Source organism: Balaenoptera ricei, chromosome 12, assembly GCF_028023285.1.
Source record: "Balaenoptera ricei isolate mBalRic1 chromosome 12, mBalRic1.hap2, whole genome shotgun sequence".
NCBI lineage: Eukaryota > Metazoa > Chordata > Mammalia > Artiodactyla > Balaenopteridae > Balaenoptera > Balaenoptera ricei.
In genome coordinates, this window is record NC_082650.1 from 71,433,327 (window position 1) to 71,454,465 (window position 21,139).

Here is a 21,139-nt window from a genome sequence, read left to right on the forward strand (position 1 = left end):
GAAACAAGGTGGAGTGTTCAGCAAACTGGAGGGTGAAATGCGAAGGAGGATGTGGGCAATGAAGAGACCAGACTCTATTAGCAAGTATTTATCGATCACTTACTGTATAGTAGATATTGTACTAATCACTGTACTTGCATTATTCATGTAATCATACAACCTATGAAGTAGGGTGCTATTATTGATTTGATGGTTTTACCAAAGGAAGGGTTTAGAGAGTTTTAATAATTTTCTCAGGTATCATACTTGGTTGGTAGCAGAACTCAGTCTAAAACCCAGGACTGCCTTAGTTCTTAACTGATTTTTATATGGCCCTTTAGAAATCAGATCATCAGAAGACTTAAAAGGCCACGCTGAAGTTTAATTGATCGGAAGTCAGTGATTTTCAAATTGCGTAACTAGAGTTTTCAGATGTGACTCACAGGATGCAGTGGGAGGTGAAAAGGAAGTAGACGGTCACAGGGGCTGGCAAGCAGCTTTCTCTCGCCCCTTCACAATCAGTGCAGCTCCATACTTTGATATGTTGTGGTTTGATATATTGAGGGTTTCATTCAGGGGAGTGATGTGGTCAAATGCATGTTTTAGATCACTTTGGCAGCTTTATGGAGGGTGGAGGGGAGCTTTATGGAAGGAGGGAGACTAGCTTAGAGGCTGTTGCTATATATAGGGATGAGAAGATGAGGACCTGAACAGTGGAGCTGTAGAAAAGAGCTACTTAGGATGTAAACTTAGTAGGGCTTCTGATTGAAGTTGGGGGAATAATATATTAATAAGATGAAATGTTTAATGGTAAATTTTCTAGTCTCCTCTCTGTGTCCTAACACTGTCTATCTATATCTTATTTTAGCAGGTGATAGCACTAATGCTTCCTTTTTTAGTAAAAAAATCCAAATCTTGTTGCCTTAGTATTTAGAGTCCACAGTCTTCATTACTGCTGCAGAGAAGGTATATAGTCAGATTAGATATATTGTTTCATTCCCTCCCTAGTGTTTTTTAAAGTTAATGCCCACTGCTACAAGTCCTTTTAAAAATTAAACTTTACTGCTCCACCCAGGCTCAAGGAACAGAATGTTTAACACCCAGGATTTCTTTTGTTTTGTTTTGTTACTTTTTCACATATAACTTGATTTTCAGTGTACAGCTAAAATTTTCACAAAGTGAGCATATTCATATAACCAACCCCCAGATCAAGAAACAAAAACATTAGCACCCAGAAGTGCCCCTCATGCTCCCTTCTAGTCACTATCCTCGCTTCAAAGATAGTCACTGACACCTAATTGTAGCCCTTTGCATAAGTCTTATATATTTGTTTCTTCATTTTATTCTGGGAATGCTGACTTACAGAGAGGGTTAGGAATGCAAAAGACTAGCCTATTATTTTCCTTATTTCCATAGAACTTTTTTGGTTCAGTGAAGCTTCAGAGTCAGAACAATTTAGATTTTAAAAAAATTTTTTTAATTATAGGAATATTTAAAAATGTGTGTCATTCTAATAGTAATTTTTCTTTTTTATGGTTTTCAAAGTATTTTTTCATATGTTTTCTTTCATCATCACAACCATGTAAAGTTGACATATACATTTTGTCATGTGAAAGTGTGATATTAGATGTCAATATATGGGATACTAAACTTAGTTTTCATTATATATTTCTTAGTAGTAGAGTTTATTTTCCTAGAATGAGTTAACTAACTTGATTTTTCTTTGAAAAATAATTTTTATGCAGGTTCTTGAATTAGTGTTGGAAAACTTCATTTACCCCTGGTACAGGTAAGTTCTTTCTATAAGACCTTTTTTCTATAGTATAGTGAATACCATTAAGTTAAGTGTGCTAATGACATGCTTTCAGTATAGGCCAGGATTTCTCAGTTTTGGCACTATTGACATTTTAGACCACGTAAATCTTTGCTGTGGGGACCTGTACTGTGCATTATAGGGTATTTAGCCGCACCCCTGGCTTTTTCCTAGCGAATGCTGGTGGTACCCCTTCTTCCCCCTAGTTGTGACCACCAAAAATGTCTTCAGAGATTGCCACATTTACCTGGGAGGCACAGTGGTCCCAGTTAAGAACCATTGATTAGGTCATCAATTAACAGTTTAGTGATGGCAAAGAGGAACCTAGGCTACTTTTTGAAAGAAAAGTAACTTGTAGAATTTCTTTTTTTTTTTTTATCATCTTTATTGGAGTATAGTTGCTTTACAATGTTGTGTTAGTTTCTGCTGTATAACAAAGTGAATCAGCTATACGTGTACATATATCCCCATATCCCCTCCCTCTTGCGTCTCCCTCCCACCCCCCCATCCCACCCCTCTAGGTGGTCACAAAGCACTGAGCTGATCTCCCTGTGCTATGCAGCTGCTTCCCACTAGCTATCTGTTTTACATTTGGTAGTATACATATGTCAATGCTACTCTCTCACTTCGTCCCAGCTTACCCTTCCCCCTCCCCGTGTCCTCAAGTAACTTGTAGAATTTCTCATGACTCCTAATTGTAGGAGTGATTTACTATTTTGTATGCACTTTTTACATTTGAAATAGTTGTACATCTACAGGAAAGATTTATATTCAGATATTTCATTAAATTGAAAGTTAATTTCAATAGACTTTTCCCGGAAAATTAATATGTTTTTTCCAAAGTAACTTTGTGTTTGGTGTCTGATGTGGATGTACAAGTGCCCTATGCTTAGCAGGATATGGATCTGAAAAAAAAAGTCTAGTTTGACAATCAGAAATCCCAAGTTATATCATTTAATAAAACAGATGTTCCCTTACATAAGCATCATGTATTTAGTTATATATTTGAACACTTAAACTTGTATGACTTACAGATGTAATATTTAATGATAACTACCCAAATTTTATATAGATTCAGTATATTTTGAATTTCCTAATTTAAAAATGCTAGTAGGGGACTTCCCTGGTGGTCCAGTGGTTAGGACTCAGCGCTTTCACTGCTGTGGGCCTAGGTTCGATTCCTGATCAGGGAACTAAGATCCCACAAGCCACGTGGCATGGCCGGAAAAAAAAAAAATGCTAGTAGTTGAGTTGATCTATAGTGTATTAAAACAAATTTAATATTCAGTTTATATGGCATATTTTCCTGAAAAGCTTATATAAATTAATTTTCTACATTGGAGTCTGTCTTAAATATGGGGCATTTGCCACTTAAGTAAAGTTGATGGTGAGGCCTTTTGTAAAATGAATCCTGTTGTAAAACTTCCCCACCGCGACCCCGCCCCACCCCTACGCCCACATTATGACTCTTCAAACATAAAATCTGGCTGTATTTGTAAATGTTAAAGTCTGTATTTTCTCCTTTGATGCTGTGATATCCGCTTCCTTGGAGTTAATAGTGGGAAGCATGATTGATACAATTATCTTCCTTATTCTACCAAGGGACTTAACAGGTAGCATCATCTTCAAGTTCAGAATATCACCATTATACGTACCTTTCTTTCTTGCCTTTGATTAGGGAAGTATCCTTATTCTTCTAGGGACCTCAGGGCTACAGGAAAACTCAAAATTTCTGTTTAAAAACAGTTGAGTTTCAGTTTATTTTCTTTTTCAAATAGAACACACACTTTTTTTCCTTACTTTTAGAATTAGTTTATATTATTAATCTAGAAATATTTAAACTAATTTAAAATTTAGTATGTAATTCTGTTGCTTCTCAAAATTATTCTTTGTTTTATTTCTTAGATATTTCTTTGATGATGTTTAGAAAATGATCTTAAAAATCTTAAAAATATGACCACGTACATGTGAATGTCTGCAGGGAAATATATACTATAATTTAGTTAACAGTAATTATGTCTTGGTACTAGAATTATGGGAGATTTCTATTCTTTGTACATTTCTTTTGTTCTATACTGTAATGCATTATTTGTTAAAAAAAGTAGCGTAAGTAAATGGAAAAAAGTCAGTTCTAGACTTTTCTTGTTTTCTGGAAGGGGAAGCTGTGTATTTCTTTGAACTTCTAAATGCTTGCTTTTCTCCTCAATTGAAGGGATGTAACAGATGATGAGTCCTTTGTTGATGAACTGAGAATTATATTACGGTTTTTTGCATCTGTCTTAATTCGAAGGATTCACAAGGTATATATTTATAATGAGAAATTTGGGAATTTCTATACTGTATGTATTTGTTCTGTTCCTCACTTTTAATTTTTTAGATTAAAAGATAAATGGATTACTTTTGATTAATTGATCAATTTTGCTTTCTTTATTTTAATGTTTTGATATCTTGGTTTGTGGCGATTAGAAATAAAAAGACAATTAGAGAAAAAAAAAATTCATGTTCCAGTTAGATGAATTTACTGAATACAGGGTAATGATTATGATCTACTTTTTAAAAAATTTGAAGCCATAGTTTGTTTATGTTTGAGCTTCTGTCTGTATATACTTAACAGTGTGTTGGCTGTAGACATAAATACTTGTCTACTGCCTTGTCAGTTCGATAGAATTGAACATATTGACAATAAATTGGCATATCGTATCTGCCATTAGTAAATAAAGATAAATCTTGTTAAATGTTTCTATACCTATTTGAGAAGTGAACAATACAGTCAAGTACTGTGGCAAAGATATGCAAAAATTATGAATAAGTAGTTCACAAAAGAAAAATATAAAATGGCCAGTGAATATTTGAAAATATGTTGTCTCACATGAAATGTAGTCTTTTGATGAGATACTATTCTCTTGCCTATCAGGTTGGGAAAGGTGAAAAAGAATGATAATATCTAGCAGTGGTGATTGTGGGGAAACAGGCAAAGCAAGTACAAATTCAGATTGATGTAACTCTTACCCTGGAAGGCAGTTTGGTAATCTTTATTAAAAGACTTAAAAATGTCTATGCTCCCAAATTTAATTCCATTTTTTTTCTTAGTATGTTTTAAAGAAATAATCACAGTAGTTTGTAAAAATGTATGTTCAAAGATTCATTGCAGTATAGTTTATAATAAGGAAGTTTGAAAAGGAAAACTGATGACCAGTGGTAGGATTGTTGGTTGATTGAATATAATACATGCTAACTATAAAATCCTTTCTGTAGTTTTTGTGATTGCTTGCTTTCATGTAGCATAATGTTTGTGATTGGTTGTTTTCACTTAGCATAATATTTTCAAGGTTTATTCATGTTGTCATGTTGTAGCTGTATCAGTACTTATTCCTTTTTATGTCTGAGTAATATTCTATTGTATGGCTATGCCACATTTTGTTCATCCATCCATCCATCCATCAGTTGGCTATTATGAATAATGCTGCCATAGTGTTTGTGTACAGGTTTTTTGTGGGAGGAGGGGGTGGAATATTTGTTTTCATTTCTTTTGGGTTTACCTAGGAGTGTAATTGCTGGGTCAAGTGGTAACTCTGTGTTTAACTTTTGAGGAACTGTCAGACTGTTTTCCTAAGTGGCTGTACCATTTTGTATTCCCACCAGCAGTGTATGAGGGTTCTGATTTCTCCACATCCTTGCCTGAACTAGTTATTATCTCACTTTTTGATTCTAACCATGCTAGTGGGTGTGAAGTGGTATCTCACTGTGGCTTTGATTTGCCTTTCCCTATGACTAATGTTGTCGAGCATCCTTTCAGATGCTTATTTGCCATTTGTGTATCTTTTTTTGGGAAGAAATGTGTATTCAAATTCTTTACCCATTTTTTTAAACTGAGTTATTTGTCTTTTAATTATTGAGATGTAAGAGTTTATTATCTATTCTGGGTATACTTCCTTCATCTGATATATGATTTTCAAATATTTTTTTCCACTTTCTGGATTGTTATGGTACATTTCATATTATCTGTATACTGTCCTGTGAGATAAGTGGGTTATTTTCATACCCATTTTATAGAAAGTTAGTAATATTCTTTGTCAGAGTGTCAGAGGTAGTTGATGGGCAAAAGATTAGGCCTGGGTCATGTCATTCCTAGTACAATGTTATATCCTTGATAACGTGGCCTGACTAATGTAAATTGGGAGTTTGGGGATAATGAAAACAATCATTTAAGGTCCACAGTGTTTTGTTTTTTTTTCTTTTTTTAATCAAAGTTTAGTGACAAACTCACAATTTTATCGTTTTGATTTTGACCTGAAGTCTCTAAAATGGAACTTACAAGGGAAAATTTTCATGCGTATTCTCAGAAGACAAGATTCCATAAAATATTTAAAAATGAAAACATCTTGTTTATTTGATAAATATATGTGAGACGAATTTATAATCACTGAGTACCAAGAGAGCAGGGATAAATGCAGAGTAATGTTATTGTGCAAAAAGGTGTGCTGCTAGCAAAAACATCCCCTCTTATTGAACATGTTTGATCTTATACAGCCAAAAGATATCTGTAATCTGCTCTGGGTTTTACTAGTAAATCACTAAAATTTGGGGGTTTATGATCCATTACACTTACTAGATTTATCAGCCTGTGATGTTTTTCCTCTTTCTTAATGAGGAATTTAAAAAGAACTGAAAAGTTAACACAAAACAACACTATTGTGATGCAATTTTCTCATGCCTTTGATAAAGGGAGAATATGATGTGTTGAGCTTTGTGATGGAAGATAAGCCTGTTGAACTCCAGTAAACATGCTTTTTGGTGATTTACTTAATTTGCAGGGCTTTTTTTTAAGTTATTTTATTTTATGTCTCTTTTATGTGTGTACTTGTAAGCCCCCAGTCCTCTCTTACTAACCTACCCTAGTCACTACAGTTTCCAACCTTTAAGTTGAACAATGCCTGTGGGGAATGATGAAACTTAATATTATTCAAAAATAGAATGCTTCCATATATCTTAAAACCAGGATTTACCTTGTAAGCTGAATGAAAAGTTTATTTTCAAGTGACCTTAGTAAACACAAGTTTATAACCTCAAAGGGACGATAAAGTTACTTGAGATTTTTTTTCTTGAATGCATTTAGAATGAACACATTAAAGAAATAAGTCAAGAATAAAGATACTATTTTGTGAGAAAAATATAGTATATAGGGTGTGCATATGAAGGTGTATTTTCATTACTGTTGTAGTAAAACTGTCTAAATTTACAGTTAATATGATCCAAGAATGTAAAGTGCTTTTAAATTATATTTTTGAAAGATTCCCAATAATACCACTGATTTTTAAGATCATATGTTCCAATACCTTAAATACATTGTTCCTGCCATTGTAACTTAGTGATAATTATTTTAAAAGTTTTATTTTAATGTTGAATTTTTCTAGGTGGATATTCCATCTATTATCACCAAGAAACTATTAAAAGCAGCAATGAAGCACATAGAAGTGATCGTTAAAGCCAGTCAGAAAGGTAATACAAAGTTTTACGTTTCTTACACTGCTACAAAGTTTGAGTGAGTTTGTTTTTATACACCAACTTTCACTTTAAATATCTAAGTCTGAGTACTGATAAATTAAGTGATATATCCACAGATGCTGTGAAAGTATTAGTTTAAACTGAAATCCCTTTCAATAATTTGTTAACATATAAGTGATTTTGAGAACTCAAGAATCTATGAAAATTAAGGTACACTCAGATAATCTTTAGACATATTATTGATGAATCTTGTCTTTTTTTGAATGGTAGTCTGTTGCCTTCATTACTTCCTCTGAGGTGTCTCTCACATCTCTTCCCTCCTTTTTTCTTAATGATTTCAACAGTTTTGATGGAGCCTATCCTATTTATTGCTACTGTGTTAATTTCACAATGCCACAATTCTGTTACCTCCCTACTCAAAAAAAACCCAAAAAACTTAGCAACTGCTACAGAGTCGAAACTGTCCTATATTTTAAACCCTTTCCTATTTAGTCAAGTATTTTGATCTACTCTTGTCCTTCGCTGTGTATGATACTTTAGCCAGGATGACCTGTTTGCAGTTTCTTATGTGTATCCTGGCCTTTATACTGTCATGATGTACACATAGCATACATTCATCAAACGTTTGCTGATTGGATGAAACCTTCATTTGGGGGCTTTTCTTGCTCTTAGATCAAGCTGAAATATACCTTTTAAACAAAATTACTTATATGCTCTGTACTTAGTTCTTTGTGAAACTGAGATTTTCCTTGTATCTGCATTTGGTATTCTTCTTTGTCATTGCTTCCCCAAGTATGTTCTGCAGAATACTACTCTATGTAGATGACTATGCAGAATAAGTATCATGGTCATATTTTCTGGTAATTACTATGTATTGTATTCCTCTTCTGGAAATACCCAGTAAGTACTAGCATTCCAAAGTATCTCAGTAGTCCTGCAGCAAAGAAGTAACTTTAACTTTTTTTTAACCCAGCACATCCCAAACTCATTTGAGCATGGAACCAATTTTCCCTCCCTCATAATATCAGTTTGTATAATCACAGTATATTTGGGGAAATTGTAGAGTGGTAGTTAAATTATTAGTTTATTTGTCCTTTGGTATGAATAATTCCTCAGGTATGAGAAGCATTTCAAATTACATTTCTAAATTTTTCTGTGTTCATCTTATAATATTATAACAATTCAAAAGTTTTACCTTCAACATAGTTAAAAAGTGGAAGAGTTTAAATACGTATAATTTAATTGTTAAATTAAAAAAATTAACTTTTAAAATAATTGTCCTGTCACTGGCAAAAACACACCAGAAGATAGTAACTTTGTTGTAGCCATTTTGTTAAGGCTACTGTACTGTCAGATAAAAATATAGAAAAGTGTTTTTTTTTTTTATTAGTAAACTTTTTAGAGCAGTTTTAAGTTTACAGAAAAACTGAGCAGAAATTATAGAGAGTTCCCATATATTTCCCCCTTTCCCTATTATTAACACCTTGCATTGGTTGGTACATTTGTTACAATTGATATGCCAGTACTGAGACATTATTATTAACTAAAGTCCGTAGTTTTTATTAGGGTTTTACTCTTCGTATTGTACATTCTGTGGATTCTGACAAATGCTTAATGCCATGTATCCATCAACACAACATCATACTGAATAGTTTCACTGCCCCCCCCAGCCTCCTGTGTTTCACCTATTTATCCCTCCCTCCTTCCTTCATGAACCCCTAGCAACCGCTGATCTTTTTACTCTTTCTACAGTTTTGCCTTTTCCAGATGTCATATAGTTGGAATCATACTGTAGCCTTTTCAGACTGTAGCCTTTTCTTTCATTTAGAACTATCATTTAAGGCTCCTCCATGTCTTTTTGTGGAGTTGATAGCTCATTTCTTTTTATTGCTCAATTATATTCCATTGTACAGATGTACCACAGTTTGTTTATACATTCATCTTTTGCAGGATATCTTGGTTGCTTCTAAATTTTGGCAATTATGAATAAAGCTGCTATAAACATTTATGTGCAAGTTTTTGTGTGGGAAAATTATTTTTAATATGGTCTTAATTTTGTTGTAAAGACAAACACTTTGAACTCAGGGTATGAGTAAATTGAGTCATCTTTTATTTTTATTTTTTAATCGATCAGTTTAATAAAATATCCAACTTATTTTGTTTCTGTGAAAGTGCTGTCATATATATAGACCAGTTTGACTGGAATTTATCCTTGAGTCTTTGCAAGAGAGGGGTTGCTAAATTGCTACTATTCATGCAAAAAATGGTCCTCAATTACAAAATCAGCATAAAATGCTAGATTGGATTCATTAATGACATTGTAATTAATGAAATCCATAGAATTAAAAGGCCAGAGAATTAGGAGGACTGCATTTTATCCAAAGGTCCTGGTGTTCTAAATATTATAACAGTGAATTAGACTTGTAAAAAAGGTTTTCAGGTTTTTGATTTTTCTTCTCTTTCATGCATGAATTTGTTTTCTAAATTCTTTGGCTCCACAATTGTGTATACTCAGGAAATTAAAGGTTCAGCTCTTTATACATATTCATTTTTACTTTCTTGGTGTTCTCTCCTTAACCTGCCTCTTGAGAGTAGGAATTACAAAGAGGTTTTCTATGTAAGTCCTTCTATCACCCTTAGAAATGTTGAAAATATATACATTAGAAGCATTGGTTTAATTTAAATTCAGTAGTAATTGAAGGACCTTATATCAGTCTTTCACCCTAAAGTTATCTCTTTGTTGTGGATTCTGGGGACTTTTCCTTTTGTGGTCTGAAAACTGCCCACTGATTAGACAGGAGATATACTGGTGATTAGTGGGGATTAATCCATGCCCTGTTTTTCAGCATCTATATATTATGTGTGAATGCTTAATTGCACCGGATATTATAATTACTTGTGCATTTTGCATGGCAGCTTTTCAGTGTTAACTATTTAATGACTGTTTACTGAGGTGGAAACTGAGACTCAAAGGGATTATATCATTTAAGATCATCAGTTAATAAAGAAGTAGAACTGGGATTTAGCATAGCTTAGTCTTCTTATTTTAAATCCCTGCGCATGATATAAAGTTTTAAAAGACCTGTACCCCAAATTCTTGGGGCAAAATGCATGGTAAACAATTGTATAATGATAAAATAAAATACATTCTTAATAAAAACTATGTCCTTGTTTGCTAGTCCTTCTTTTGTACCTCTGGCACAGGTAGCCTTTATTTACTTTCTTAGTTCTCACACCATTAGAATGTATGTTTTGGCTTTTCTTTGGTAAATGTGCTTGCATTCTCTCAATGAAAATAGAAATAAATTGTAAAAAATAAATGCCATTTGAATTAGGGTTAAGATTCCCTTCACAGACTCCATGATTTTAAAACTTGGCTCAGAATGCAAATAGGGGAAAGCATGACTTGTTTTTCTCCTGCTCCTTTTTAAAGTATTAGTTTAGTGTTCGACCTTTTAAGAAAACTTTTTGTTAGTGTAACTTTTATCATCAGTTAACGTTTATTAAGTAATCTAACTTCATGGACTTCCACCATATACAGTTCTGTACCTTTTGTGTCCTATACTGTGGGCAGAAGATGCAGAACTGAACCAAGGACGCCAGTTTCTATACTCTAATTTCTTCAAAGGGTTACCTGAATGATTTTGATTTGAACTTTAAGAGGGATTTTTTTAATATTTGCAGGGGATGAACAGGCTGTAACGTTTGATAACAAAAGCTTTGTGTGTGCTAGAAGATGTTTTCTATAGTTTTTTCCACTTTAAACAATTTGCTTTTCTTTAATATACTTTGTAATGACCTGAGTTTAAAGTTTTGTTTACCAAGGGTGAAAGGGCTTTTTTATCAGTTAATTTTGAATAATTAAAAAACTTCCCACAAAGAGAAAACTTACTTTCTTTATATCCTTTTTGTGAAAAATTTCCCAGTAGAATACATATTGGAAAGAAAGGAAGGCTAAGAAAGGAATGGCTGTGTTAAATTAATTTCTGTTTGTTAGTGGAAATGGCTGAAGTTATTTAACATTGTTAACTTCTTCCAATATTTATTTTTTATCTCTATTTATAGTAGAAAATACAGAGTTTTTACAGCAAGCTGCTTTAGAAGAATATGGTCCAGAGCTTCATGTGGCTTTGAGGAGTCGAAGAGATGAATTACATTATTTAAGGAAACTTACTGAACTACTTTTTCCTTATATTTTGCCTCCGAAAGCAACAGACTGCAGGTATAAATAGACTGGAAAATGTCATAGCATACCATACCGTATGTATATTGCTATTCTTGATCATAATAGGAATATACTAAAACTTGAGATTAGGCTATGATATGAATAATTTTTCATTTAAGAAATATAATTTATCAGGTCTTAAAATGCCATTTTAGGTACTAAGCATTCATGATGTGTTGTGTTGCTAAGAATTTTTTCTTGGAAATTGATCTTAGGAAATCAAAGACAAATGTAAAAAATTAATTTTCTTACTTGAGATCATTATACTTTATTACTTCCTTGGTGTTCCTTTTAAAAGACATGCATATTATGATTCACTGGCAGAAACACTTTGAACAAATTATACAGACAAGTTTGGGTTTTAAGGTATCCACCTGGGAAGTATAGTTAGAGGTCATTTAGTCCAGCCTCCCTTATTTCTGCAAGAGCATGTTTAGATTATTCCATAAAGTTACCTCTTTACTCTTATCCTAATAATCCTTAGAGGAAAAAGACCATGGCTTATTTTTATTTATTTATTTATTTATTTATTTAAATGGAAGTATAATTTATAATGTTAAATTAGTTTCAGGTGTACAACATAGTAATTCAATATTTTTATAGATTATACTCCATTTAGAGTTATTACAAAATGATGGCTGTATTTCCTTGTGCTGTAAAATACATACAACCATGGCTTATTTTTAGTGATGTACTTTAAATATTACTTTATTGTATTTAACATTTTTAATTAAATTAAAAAAATATTTTAATTAAAATATTTTTACTTTAAACAAATTGTTTTATAATATTAATTTAAATTAATTATAAAAATTATGCTATTACAAGTATTAGGTTTTACGTATTAATTTATTATATGTAAAATTTTAATATTTGAGGTGGTGTTTTTCTAATGCTCACTCAGTTTCCTCCTGCTGAGGAAATGCTTTTTTCCTCTTAAATAGTATTCTCTTTTAGCCAGGTAAGGGCTCTGGGTGTGGTCTGTGAACCAGTAGCATGAGCGTTACTTGGGGGCTTGTTAGAGATGGCAGAGTCTCAGCGCATACCCCAGACCTACTGATGATAGTCCGCATAATAACAAGATTCCCAGGTAAGACCTGATGTAAATCACTAAATATGTACAATGTTGTTCCTTTTTCCAGATCCCTGACCTTACTTTTAAGAGAGATTCTCTCTGGTTCAGTGTTCCTCCCTTCTTTGGATTTCCTAGCTGATCCAGTAAGACGTAAAAAACATTTTTTTTCTTTCATTGTGATCAGATACATAAAACATGAAATTTACCATCTTAAATGTTTTTCTATGTACAGTTCAGTGGTATTAAATACATTTATATTGTTGAGCAACCACCACCATTACCTATCTCCAGAACTCTTTTTATCTCGTAAAACTGAAACTCTGTACCCATGTAAACAGTAATTCTCTATTCCTCCTGGCCCCTGGCAACTCTACTTCCTGACTGTACTTTCTGTCTCGATGAATTTGACTACTCTAGTTACCACATATTAGTAGAATGATGCAGTATTTGGCTTATTTTACTTAGCATAATATCCTCAGTGTTCATCTGCATTGTAGCATATATCAGAATTGCCTTCCTTTTCAAGGCTGAGTAATATTTCATTTTAAGTATATGTTACATTTTGCTTATTCATTCATCTATTGATGGATACTTGGGTTGCTTTTACTTTTGATCCAGTAAGATTTTGAAGAAATAGGGATAATTGATAAATGTTTTGAATGCCAAAGTCAGAATAAATTTTCTTTTCCCATTTTCACGAAAGTTGAGAACCCTGTATTGTAGATATTTTTTAAAAAGATTTATTTATTTATTATTTATTTATTTATTTAATTTATTTTTGGCTGCATCGGGTCTTAGTTGCGGCACGCGGGATCTTTGTTGAGGCGTGTGGGATCTTTCGTTGTGCTGCGTGGGCTCTTCATTGCGGTGCGTGGGCTTCTCTCTGGTTGTGGCATGTGGGTTTTCTCTCTCTAGTTGTGGCGCGCAGGCTCCAGGGCGTGTGGGCTCTGTAGTTTGCGGTATGCAGGCTCTCTAGTTGAGGTGGTCGAGCTCAGTAGTTGTGGTGCATGGACTTAGTTGCCCCGTGGCATGTGGGATCTTCCCGGACCAGGGATTGAACCTGTGTCCCCTGCATCGGAAGGTGGATTCTTTACCACTGGACCACCAGGGAAGTCCAAAGAACCCTGTATTGTAGATTTTTAAAAAGTCCCTCTGTATTACATAAGTGCAGATGCTTTACCACTGCTCCATTTGTTTCTTCATTTTTCCAGAAACTTTCATAATATGATAAAAGCTTTGAGAATTCTGGGCAAAATGCGGTAATGGATTTATTTTGATCTTTGTTTATTATTTTCCATTAGGATACTGTGAATCATTTGCTTATCATCTTCATAGATGACAGTCCAGTGAGTATTGAACATGTTAGAAAATACTTCAGATTGCATTGAGTTTTGATTCACATCTGTAAAATCAAATGACATGTTACTGAATTAATTAATTCTTTCTTCAAAGCCTGAAAAAGCGACTGAACCACCTTCCCCTTTGGTTCCATTCTTGCAGAAATTTGCAGAACCTAGAAATAAAAAACCATCTGTAAGTATTTTCAGCAATAACTTATATTACTTTTGATATAAACAATTTTATCATGTATTTACATAGCTCTAACTTACTCTTTCTCCCATATTGTATCAAGGTGTTGAAGTTAGAATTGAAGCAAATCAGAGAGCAACAAGATCTCTTATTTCGGTTTATGAACTTTCTGAAACAAGAAGGAGCAGTGCACGTGTTGCAGATTTGTCTGACTGTGGGTGAGGCTTATCTGTGTACTTTACTAAAGTCATTGTTAAACTTTGTCATATGTTTGACTGTTTAGATCAGATGTTGTAGCTGTCATCTGTTATTGTACTAAATTTCATTTGCTAGATACTCTAATAAGAGTACCTGTGAGTTATCTCTCAAGTGTCCACTCCTTTCCACATTGGAACATAATCTGTAACTGACTTCAACCAAATCCTCTTAGCAGAAAAATAACTGCTAAAAATTCAGAATAACGAAAATATATTAAAGACCCAGTCATTAGCACTTTGTCACAGTTTTTATTAAGGATTATTTTGATTCAATAATCAAATACAAACATGTTTTATTTTGGCTAGAAGTTCTATAACGTCTTCCATTATTGGATTTAGAGACACTGTATGGACTCTCTGTGAGCAGACTAATTTTTTAATGTACCTAATTTCTTTTTTAAATATAACTTTTTAAAAATTGAGGTATAATTTACACAGTGAAACCCATAGAACTTAAATATACAGTTGAATCAGTTTTGACAAATTTGCACTCTGTGTAACCTACAAACCTACACCTTTATTGAGATAAAGACCATTTCCATCACCCTAGAAAGTTCCCTTAGGGCCCTTCCCAAATGATCCACCCCTGCTCCCACTCCTGCCAAAGCGATCACTGATCTCATTTCTCTCACCACAGATTAATTCTGCCTGTACAGTTTCCTTATATAAATGGAATCTCATAGTATGTACTCTTTTGTGCCTGGCTTCATTGATTGAGGATAATGCTTTTTAAGATTGAATCATGGTGTTGTGTAGATGAGTGGTTTGCTCTTTTTTATTGCTATGTGTAATATTCTTTTGTATGAGGGTACCACTCTTTCTTTATTCATTCTTCTTGCAGATGGATATCTGGACTGCTTCCACTTTTGGGCTATTCTGAATAAAGCTGCTGTGCACATTCTTACACACACGCGTGCGCACACACACATATTTTGGCCCTGATAGTTACTGGCATATTTACTTTTCTGGTGGTTTTTATTTTTTTCTCCAAAACCGGTTTCTATATCATTTTCCTTCTGCTGAAGTACTTTTTTTTTTTTTTTTTTTTTTTTTGCATTTCTTATAGTACCATTCAGCTGGGGGTAAATTCTCTTAACTTTTGTCTGAAAAGATGTTATTTTATATTCATATTAAAAGGATATTTTCACCAAATATAAAATTTTAGGTTGATGGGTTTTTTTCATTCAACATTCTAAGTCATTCTTCCATTACCTTTTGAACAGCACCATTGTTTCTCAGGAGAAATTAGCTTCCATTCTTATGTTTGTTCCCCTGTATGTATGTCCCTTTTCTCCCTGATTGGTTTTGCAGTTTTCTCTTTATTTTGGGGTTTCAGCAATTTGACTGTAGTGTGTGGTTTTAAAAAAATTTATTCTGCTTGGATTTTACTTGAATGTTGGTGTTTTTCATCATTTTTGAAAATTCTTGGCTGTTATCTCTTCAAGTATTCTGCCTTATTTTCTCTCTCCTTTCTTTTTGAGACTCCAATTATATGAATTTGCTGTCATCCCAAAGATCTTATATGTTCTGTTCCAGTTTTTTCTTTTTTTAAAAACTCCTTCCTTACCTCACTGGGTTTCAGTTTGGATAATTAAGAATTAAGGGGTAAGCTCCATATTACCTCTTGTAGTAAAAAAAAAAAAAAAAAGGCAGTCAATATTTTGGCTTTCCTAATGCTGTTCTTTCTCATTTTAGAAAAAAAAGATTAATTTGTTCAGACTCTGAGCTCCATCACTAGTCTGCAGCCTCCATGATGCACAGAAATATTGTTTAAAAACATTGGGACTAAAAAAAGCCTTAGTTTTCACTGTTATTTAGGGAATCAGATTTCAAAATATTAAAGACCCTTGGTATAAGAAATTAATCCAATATGTTCTTTAAACAGCATTTTACGAGTGTGTTTATTATTCTAAATTTTAGAAAATTTGTATTGCTGTGGAAATATTTATGCATTTTATATTCGCATATAAAATATTTGATTGAGCTTCTCTTTCTTCTCAGTAGTTGTTTTACTCCCAATTAAATCTTTTTAAAAAGCTTAAAATGATGAGTAGATTGCTCATATTTGCTGCTGTTAATATTGATTACAATTAGAGTGGGAACATGAAGTTTTCATTGAGTAGTTTTATTCTATGAAAATAATTCTTTTTTTTTTTTTATTCTTTCCAAATTTGCTAGAGGAATTCAATGACAGAATTTTGCGACCAGAGTTATCAAATGATGAAATGCTATCTCTTCATGAAGAGTTGCAAAAGATATATAAAACATATTGTTTGGATGAAAGTATTGACAAAATTCGATTTGATCCCTTCATTGTAGAAGAGATTCAAAAAAGTAAGTAAAAGATGAGGATGAATTCTGTAGCTCTTTTACTCTTTTCAGAGTTTTCTCTTGTATTCCCTGCTTATTGCAACAGCTGTGTGAGATACACAGGCAGGCATTATCCTATTTTACTAACAAGATGAAAGCTTTGATGAGGAAACTTATTCACAATTCACATAACTAATACTTGCCAGAACTGGAGCTTGGTTGTTCTAATTCCTCTCTAGTGTGATCTGCACCTTACAGTGGATTTTCTGCAAAACAGTCTTAGTATTGTTTGTATGCTCTTTTCACTGTAATGAATTTTAAACTAATATATAATGTATTTGTGCTTTTCATAAACAATTTTTGCAATATAATTTTTTTAACAGTTGCTGAAGGCCCATATATAGATGTTGTGAAACTTCAGACTATGAGATGTCTTTTTGAAGCATATGAACATGTACTTTCTCTCTTGGAAAATGTGTTTACTCCTATGTTTTGCCACAGTGATGAGGTTAGTCAAAATATTAATCTTGTTTGAAGATTTTTCCTCAAAATTTATTAGTGGCTTTGATATGTTACATGAGTAATTCAAATAACAAAATAAACAGAAAAATAAAACATGGTTAATTAAGAAAATGAATACTATTTTCCACTACATAAGTTAATGGAGATTAGAAGCTGGTTATAAAAACAATTCTTAATACCAAAACCATGTTTGTATATATGTGACTAGAAGATTGCAACCAAATTGGTCTATCTGATTTGCCATATGCCTGAGTGGCTTTGTAGTGGTGATGCAGAAACCTCATTCTTCTTCTTCTTTTTAAAATATTTATTTATTTATTTATTTGCCTGAGCTGGGTCTTAGTTGCGGCATGCGGGATCTTTAGTTGCAGCATGCAGGATCTAGTTCCCTGACCAGGGATCGAACCCAGGTTCCCTGCATTGGGAACACAGAGTCTTAACCGCTGGACCGCCAGGGAAGTCCCCCATTCTTCTTGTATATACGTTATTTACAGACTTGTAGAAGTCAAGTGGCTTGAATACCTCCATTTGCAATATCTTAATCCTTACTCTGTTTGACTGTGGTTGTATTCACTTGATTTAAGTAATGTTTCCTTTAAGCTCAAGATCAGTAAGGTGAAGTAGCAAGTTTCAATATCAAATATTGGTTTAATAAATCATAATTATTTTTTAAGTATTTCAGACAACTTTTAAGAGGTGCAGAATCACCAACACGCAATTCAAAATTCAATAGGTAGGTATATTCAATCATATATATGTTTTTCTTTTTTTCGGTTCTTGTTGATGCTAATCATTCTGTGATAACATCATTATCTTTATTAATCTGGTTTCCTTGCTATATAAGTAGACAAGATTACTAAGGAATTGTAGAGCTATACTACATATAATAATGTGAAAATGTCTGACATTCTTTCAGAAAAATTTAACAAGATATATACACCATTGCCTTGTTAATCTCATAATTATTATTGCTTGATCACCTGCTTTATTGGAGACTATGGACTGCATGCATAATTGAAATCCACAGATAACTCAGTTTTAGAGAGTAGTTTGTTTTTTTCCCATTTATTAATTTTAATGAAACTCCTGTATAGGACTGCTTAAGAGGAAGTGGTTCTTTTACCTTATTAGCCTGCTGAGTAGCTAAATGTAAGTCAGGGTCATAACCTCAGAGATGGAAAGCTGTCTTTGCCACTTTGAGAACACCTAGTTGTCTTCAACATACTAAGGCACTAATTTTGCTGCCTTTAGAATATAAAATTAATAGGAAGAAAATATGGGCTGTTTTCATTCTGGGTACTGCTTATAGTCTTTTAAAATATCTTTTTCTTTATATTAACCTGACTCTAACGTTAGCCATCAGTCTTGTCAGGACTCTGCTTCTGTGATACTGGATTGATTTACCTATATATCAATAGAATAAGTAAAAGCCTTTCTTAACATTCTTTCATTGAAAATTTAGAGTAGCATTGCTAATTTGCTGTTAGATGACTTAAAATACGTAAAATGTTTATTCATATATTTTATGTCTACATTCTATTTAATTGCATTTTAAAAGTAAAATTTTAATGCATGTTAATGTTAACCTACTCCTCTGTTTCATTCCATACTTAAAGCATAACTTAAAAAATATTTAGGGGTCTTTTGTTAACTTTGCTTCTTAGCTTAAGACATAACTTTAAAAAATACTCAAACTGAAAATGTGTGGAGCGTGCACAATTATATCTAATATAGACATGAATTCCATATTAGAAAATACAAGTTTGTTTTCTATGCCAAGTTTTTGGTGGCTTAGTCTCTGAATATTTTCCACTGTATCAAACAAATGGTTTGCCTAAATGAGGGCAAAAAACCAGAATTATTTCCTGACATACTGAGTTTTTAAAAACTTTCTTTAAGATGATCTAGAATTCAGATCCCAATCCCCCCAAAATAGCCATTGTGTTCGTTTCTCTTTCCTTTATCAAGTTATTCATAAGAATTCCTTTCTTTGTGAAGATGAATGCTATCCATCTGTGTAACTTTTAAAGCTTTTAAATTTTGTTTTATGTTCTAAAGTGAAACTTGTTTAATATCTGGGCTTTCTCTTTCTCTTTTCCTTGTGTAATTTCACATATCTGTTATTGCAGAAGTAGCCTAAGTTTGGATGATTTTCGGTAAGTCTTGAGACAGCATGTGATTCTTTTCTGTATAAATTATCTGTTTAACTCCAATTACTGCCTTTATATCAGCTATTTGGGATATCCTTTTCTTTTTTTTTTTGGCCACGGCACACAGCTTGAGGGATCTTAGTTCCTGGACCAGGGATTGAACCTGGGCCAGGGCAGTGAAAGCCCAGAATCCTAACCACTAGGCCACCAGGGAACACCCTGGGGCATCCTTTTAAGATTAACCTCTACTTTTATTCTAGAGGTCTCCTTTTTGAAATAGCATTATATATGTCGTCAGAAAATAAAAATGTCAGCATAAAAATAAAGTGAAAAATCCAGTATTTAGCTTTTTAAGGCTATTGACTCATTTGTAGTTGTTGTTGTTATTGATCTTGCTAAATTTCTTTTAGAATTATTTGTGTTTAAAGAACTTTTTTTAAAGCAAGAAGTGCAATATTTCAGTATTTCTGGGTGTAATCACAAGTGAAATATTTAAAAAATATGTCATTTCAAAAAGCCCAACTGTTTTATAATCTATCTAGGTCTTAGAGACTAGCATAATTTATCTAGATTCTAGAGATTTTAATAATATTTTGTTAACATTTTCATATTTGTTTTCAGAAACATTTCTTCTCTCAGAGAAAGTTATATTTACAATCCTGGATTTTTTAAAAAACACTAATTGCATGCTTGTTTAAATAAAACAATAGTCTAGTTTAAGTATCCTTTTTACTACTACTACTTACTATTAGAGTTTTTCCAGTTTTAAAATAAGTTTGATTTACTCCTTGAACATGTATAAAATGCACATATCACTAATATACCTAGTGCATTTGACACTTGATCAATTTACTTTTATTTCTGTAACTGTTGCATTATTTTTATAAATACATTTTCTTATAGGAATAATAGCTATTCGTTAAGTTAGGCCTTCAACACCAACCTCCTTGAATTTTAAAATGGTCATTTTTCTTTGGACATCTGTTGTAAGGGCAATATTACATAGTGAGTTTTAAATTGGATAAAAGTTATGTTTTTATTTGTTGAAACATGGGGCAGTAAGTAGGCTGTATTGCAAGAAATTTTTGCTGCTTTTTGGCATATTTTTGTTGTTGCTTTTCAGCTATTTCTGCTTTTAGAAATTTACTTTTGAAAAAAATTACAAAACCATTATTTAATATATATGGCAGAGCAAACTTCTTCCTTAGGCTACATTTGCTTTTATCTTTATGTTCATTGCTAACCCTTCCCTTTGGCATTTTATCTTTTCTTGTTATTATTTTGAAGTTATATATGGTGTATTTTATACTTCATTCTTCTTTTGAGTATTTATATGATTATAAAGTTGAAGAAAATTTTCAGAATTTGTTTTTCCATCTAAAAATGAAGTACTGAGAAGGTCATAGTTTTGTTTTGTTTTTTTCTGTTACACTGTGCTTTTTTAGCAGTACAGTACAGTTCGAATAGGATAGTCTATTTTGAACATTGGTCTAACCACATTTTTAATTTATTTCAAAAAATGTATGGCAGTAAGAAATATATACCACTAGGGGGCTCTCATCTTTTATTCTTCTTAGTTCAGTTAATGTTTTAAGGTTAAATAGTAGGTAAATTTCAAATGTTTGTTAATAAGTATTGTCCCATTTATTCATCCCCTCAAATTTAAACTTTAAATGTTCTGTCACTTTTGGCTATCGAGATGTTGAGACAATCTATGACTGAGAACTCCAAAAAGTTATGTTCAGCTATACCTTCAGTTTACCCTTTTTTGCA

General features: G+C 32.7%; 1 protein-coding gene across 3 annotated transcripts in view; it reads left to right on the forward strand.

Annotated features, from left to right (window-relative positions):
• Positions 1-21,139, forward strand: part of SNX14 (sorting nexin 14) — a 73,331-nt gene that overhangs the window by 19,519 nt on the left and 32,673 nt on the right. The window contains exons 5-16 of one of the 3 annotated variants that reach the window (XM_059941709.1): positions 1,725-1,768; positions 4,005-4,092; positions 7,207-7,291; positions 11,363-11,519; positions 12,665-12,740; positions 13,899-13,943; positions 14,050-14,130; positions 14,231-14,345; positions 16,563-16,718; positions 17,078-17,202; positions 17,891-17,949; positions 19,346-19,372. In XM_059941709.1, coding sequence (XP_059797692.1) covers positions 1,725-1,768; positions 4,005-4,092; positions 7,207-7,291; positions 11,363-11,519; positions 12,665-12,740; positions 13,899-13,943; positions 14,050-14,130; positions 14,231-14,345; positions 16,563-16,718; positions 17,078-17,202; positions 17,891-17,949; positions 19,346-19,372 — 1,058 coding nt within the window. Of the gene's footprint in view, positions 1-1,724; positions 1,769-4,004; positions 4,093-7,206; positions 7,292-11,362; positions 11,520-12,535; positions 12,613-12,664; positions 12,741-13,898; positions 13,944-14,049; positions 14,131-14,230; positions 14,346-16,562; positions 16,719-17,077; positions 17,203-17,890; positions 17,950-19,345; positions 19,373-21,139 lie in introns of those variants that run through there. The other 2 variants (XM_059941710.1, XM_059941711.1) reach the window with 2 other exon arrangements.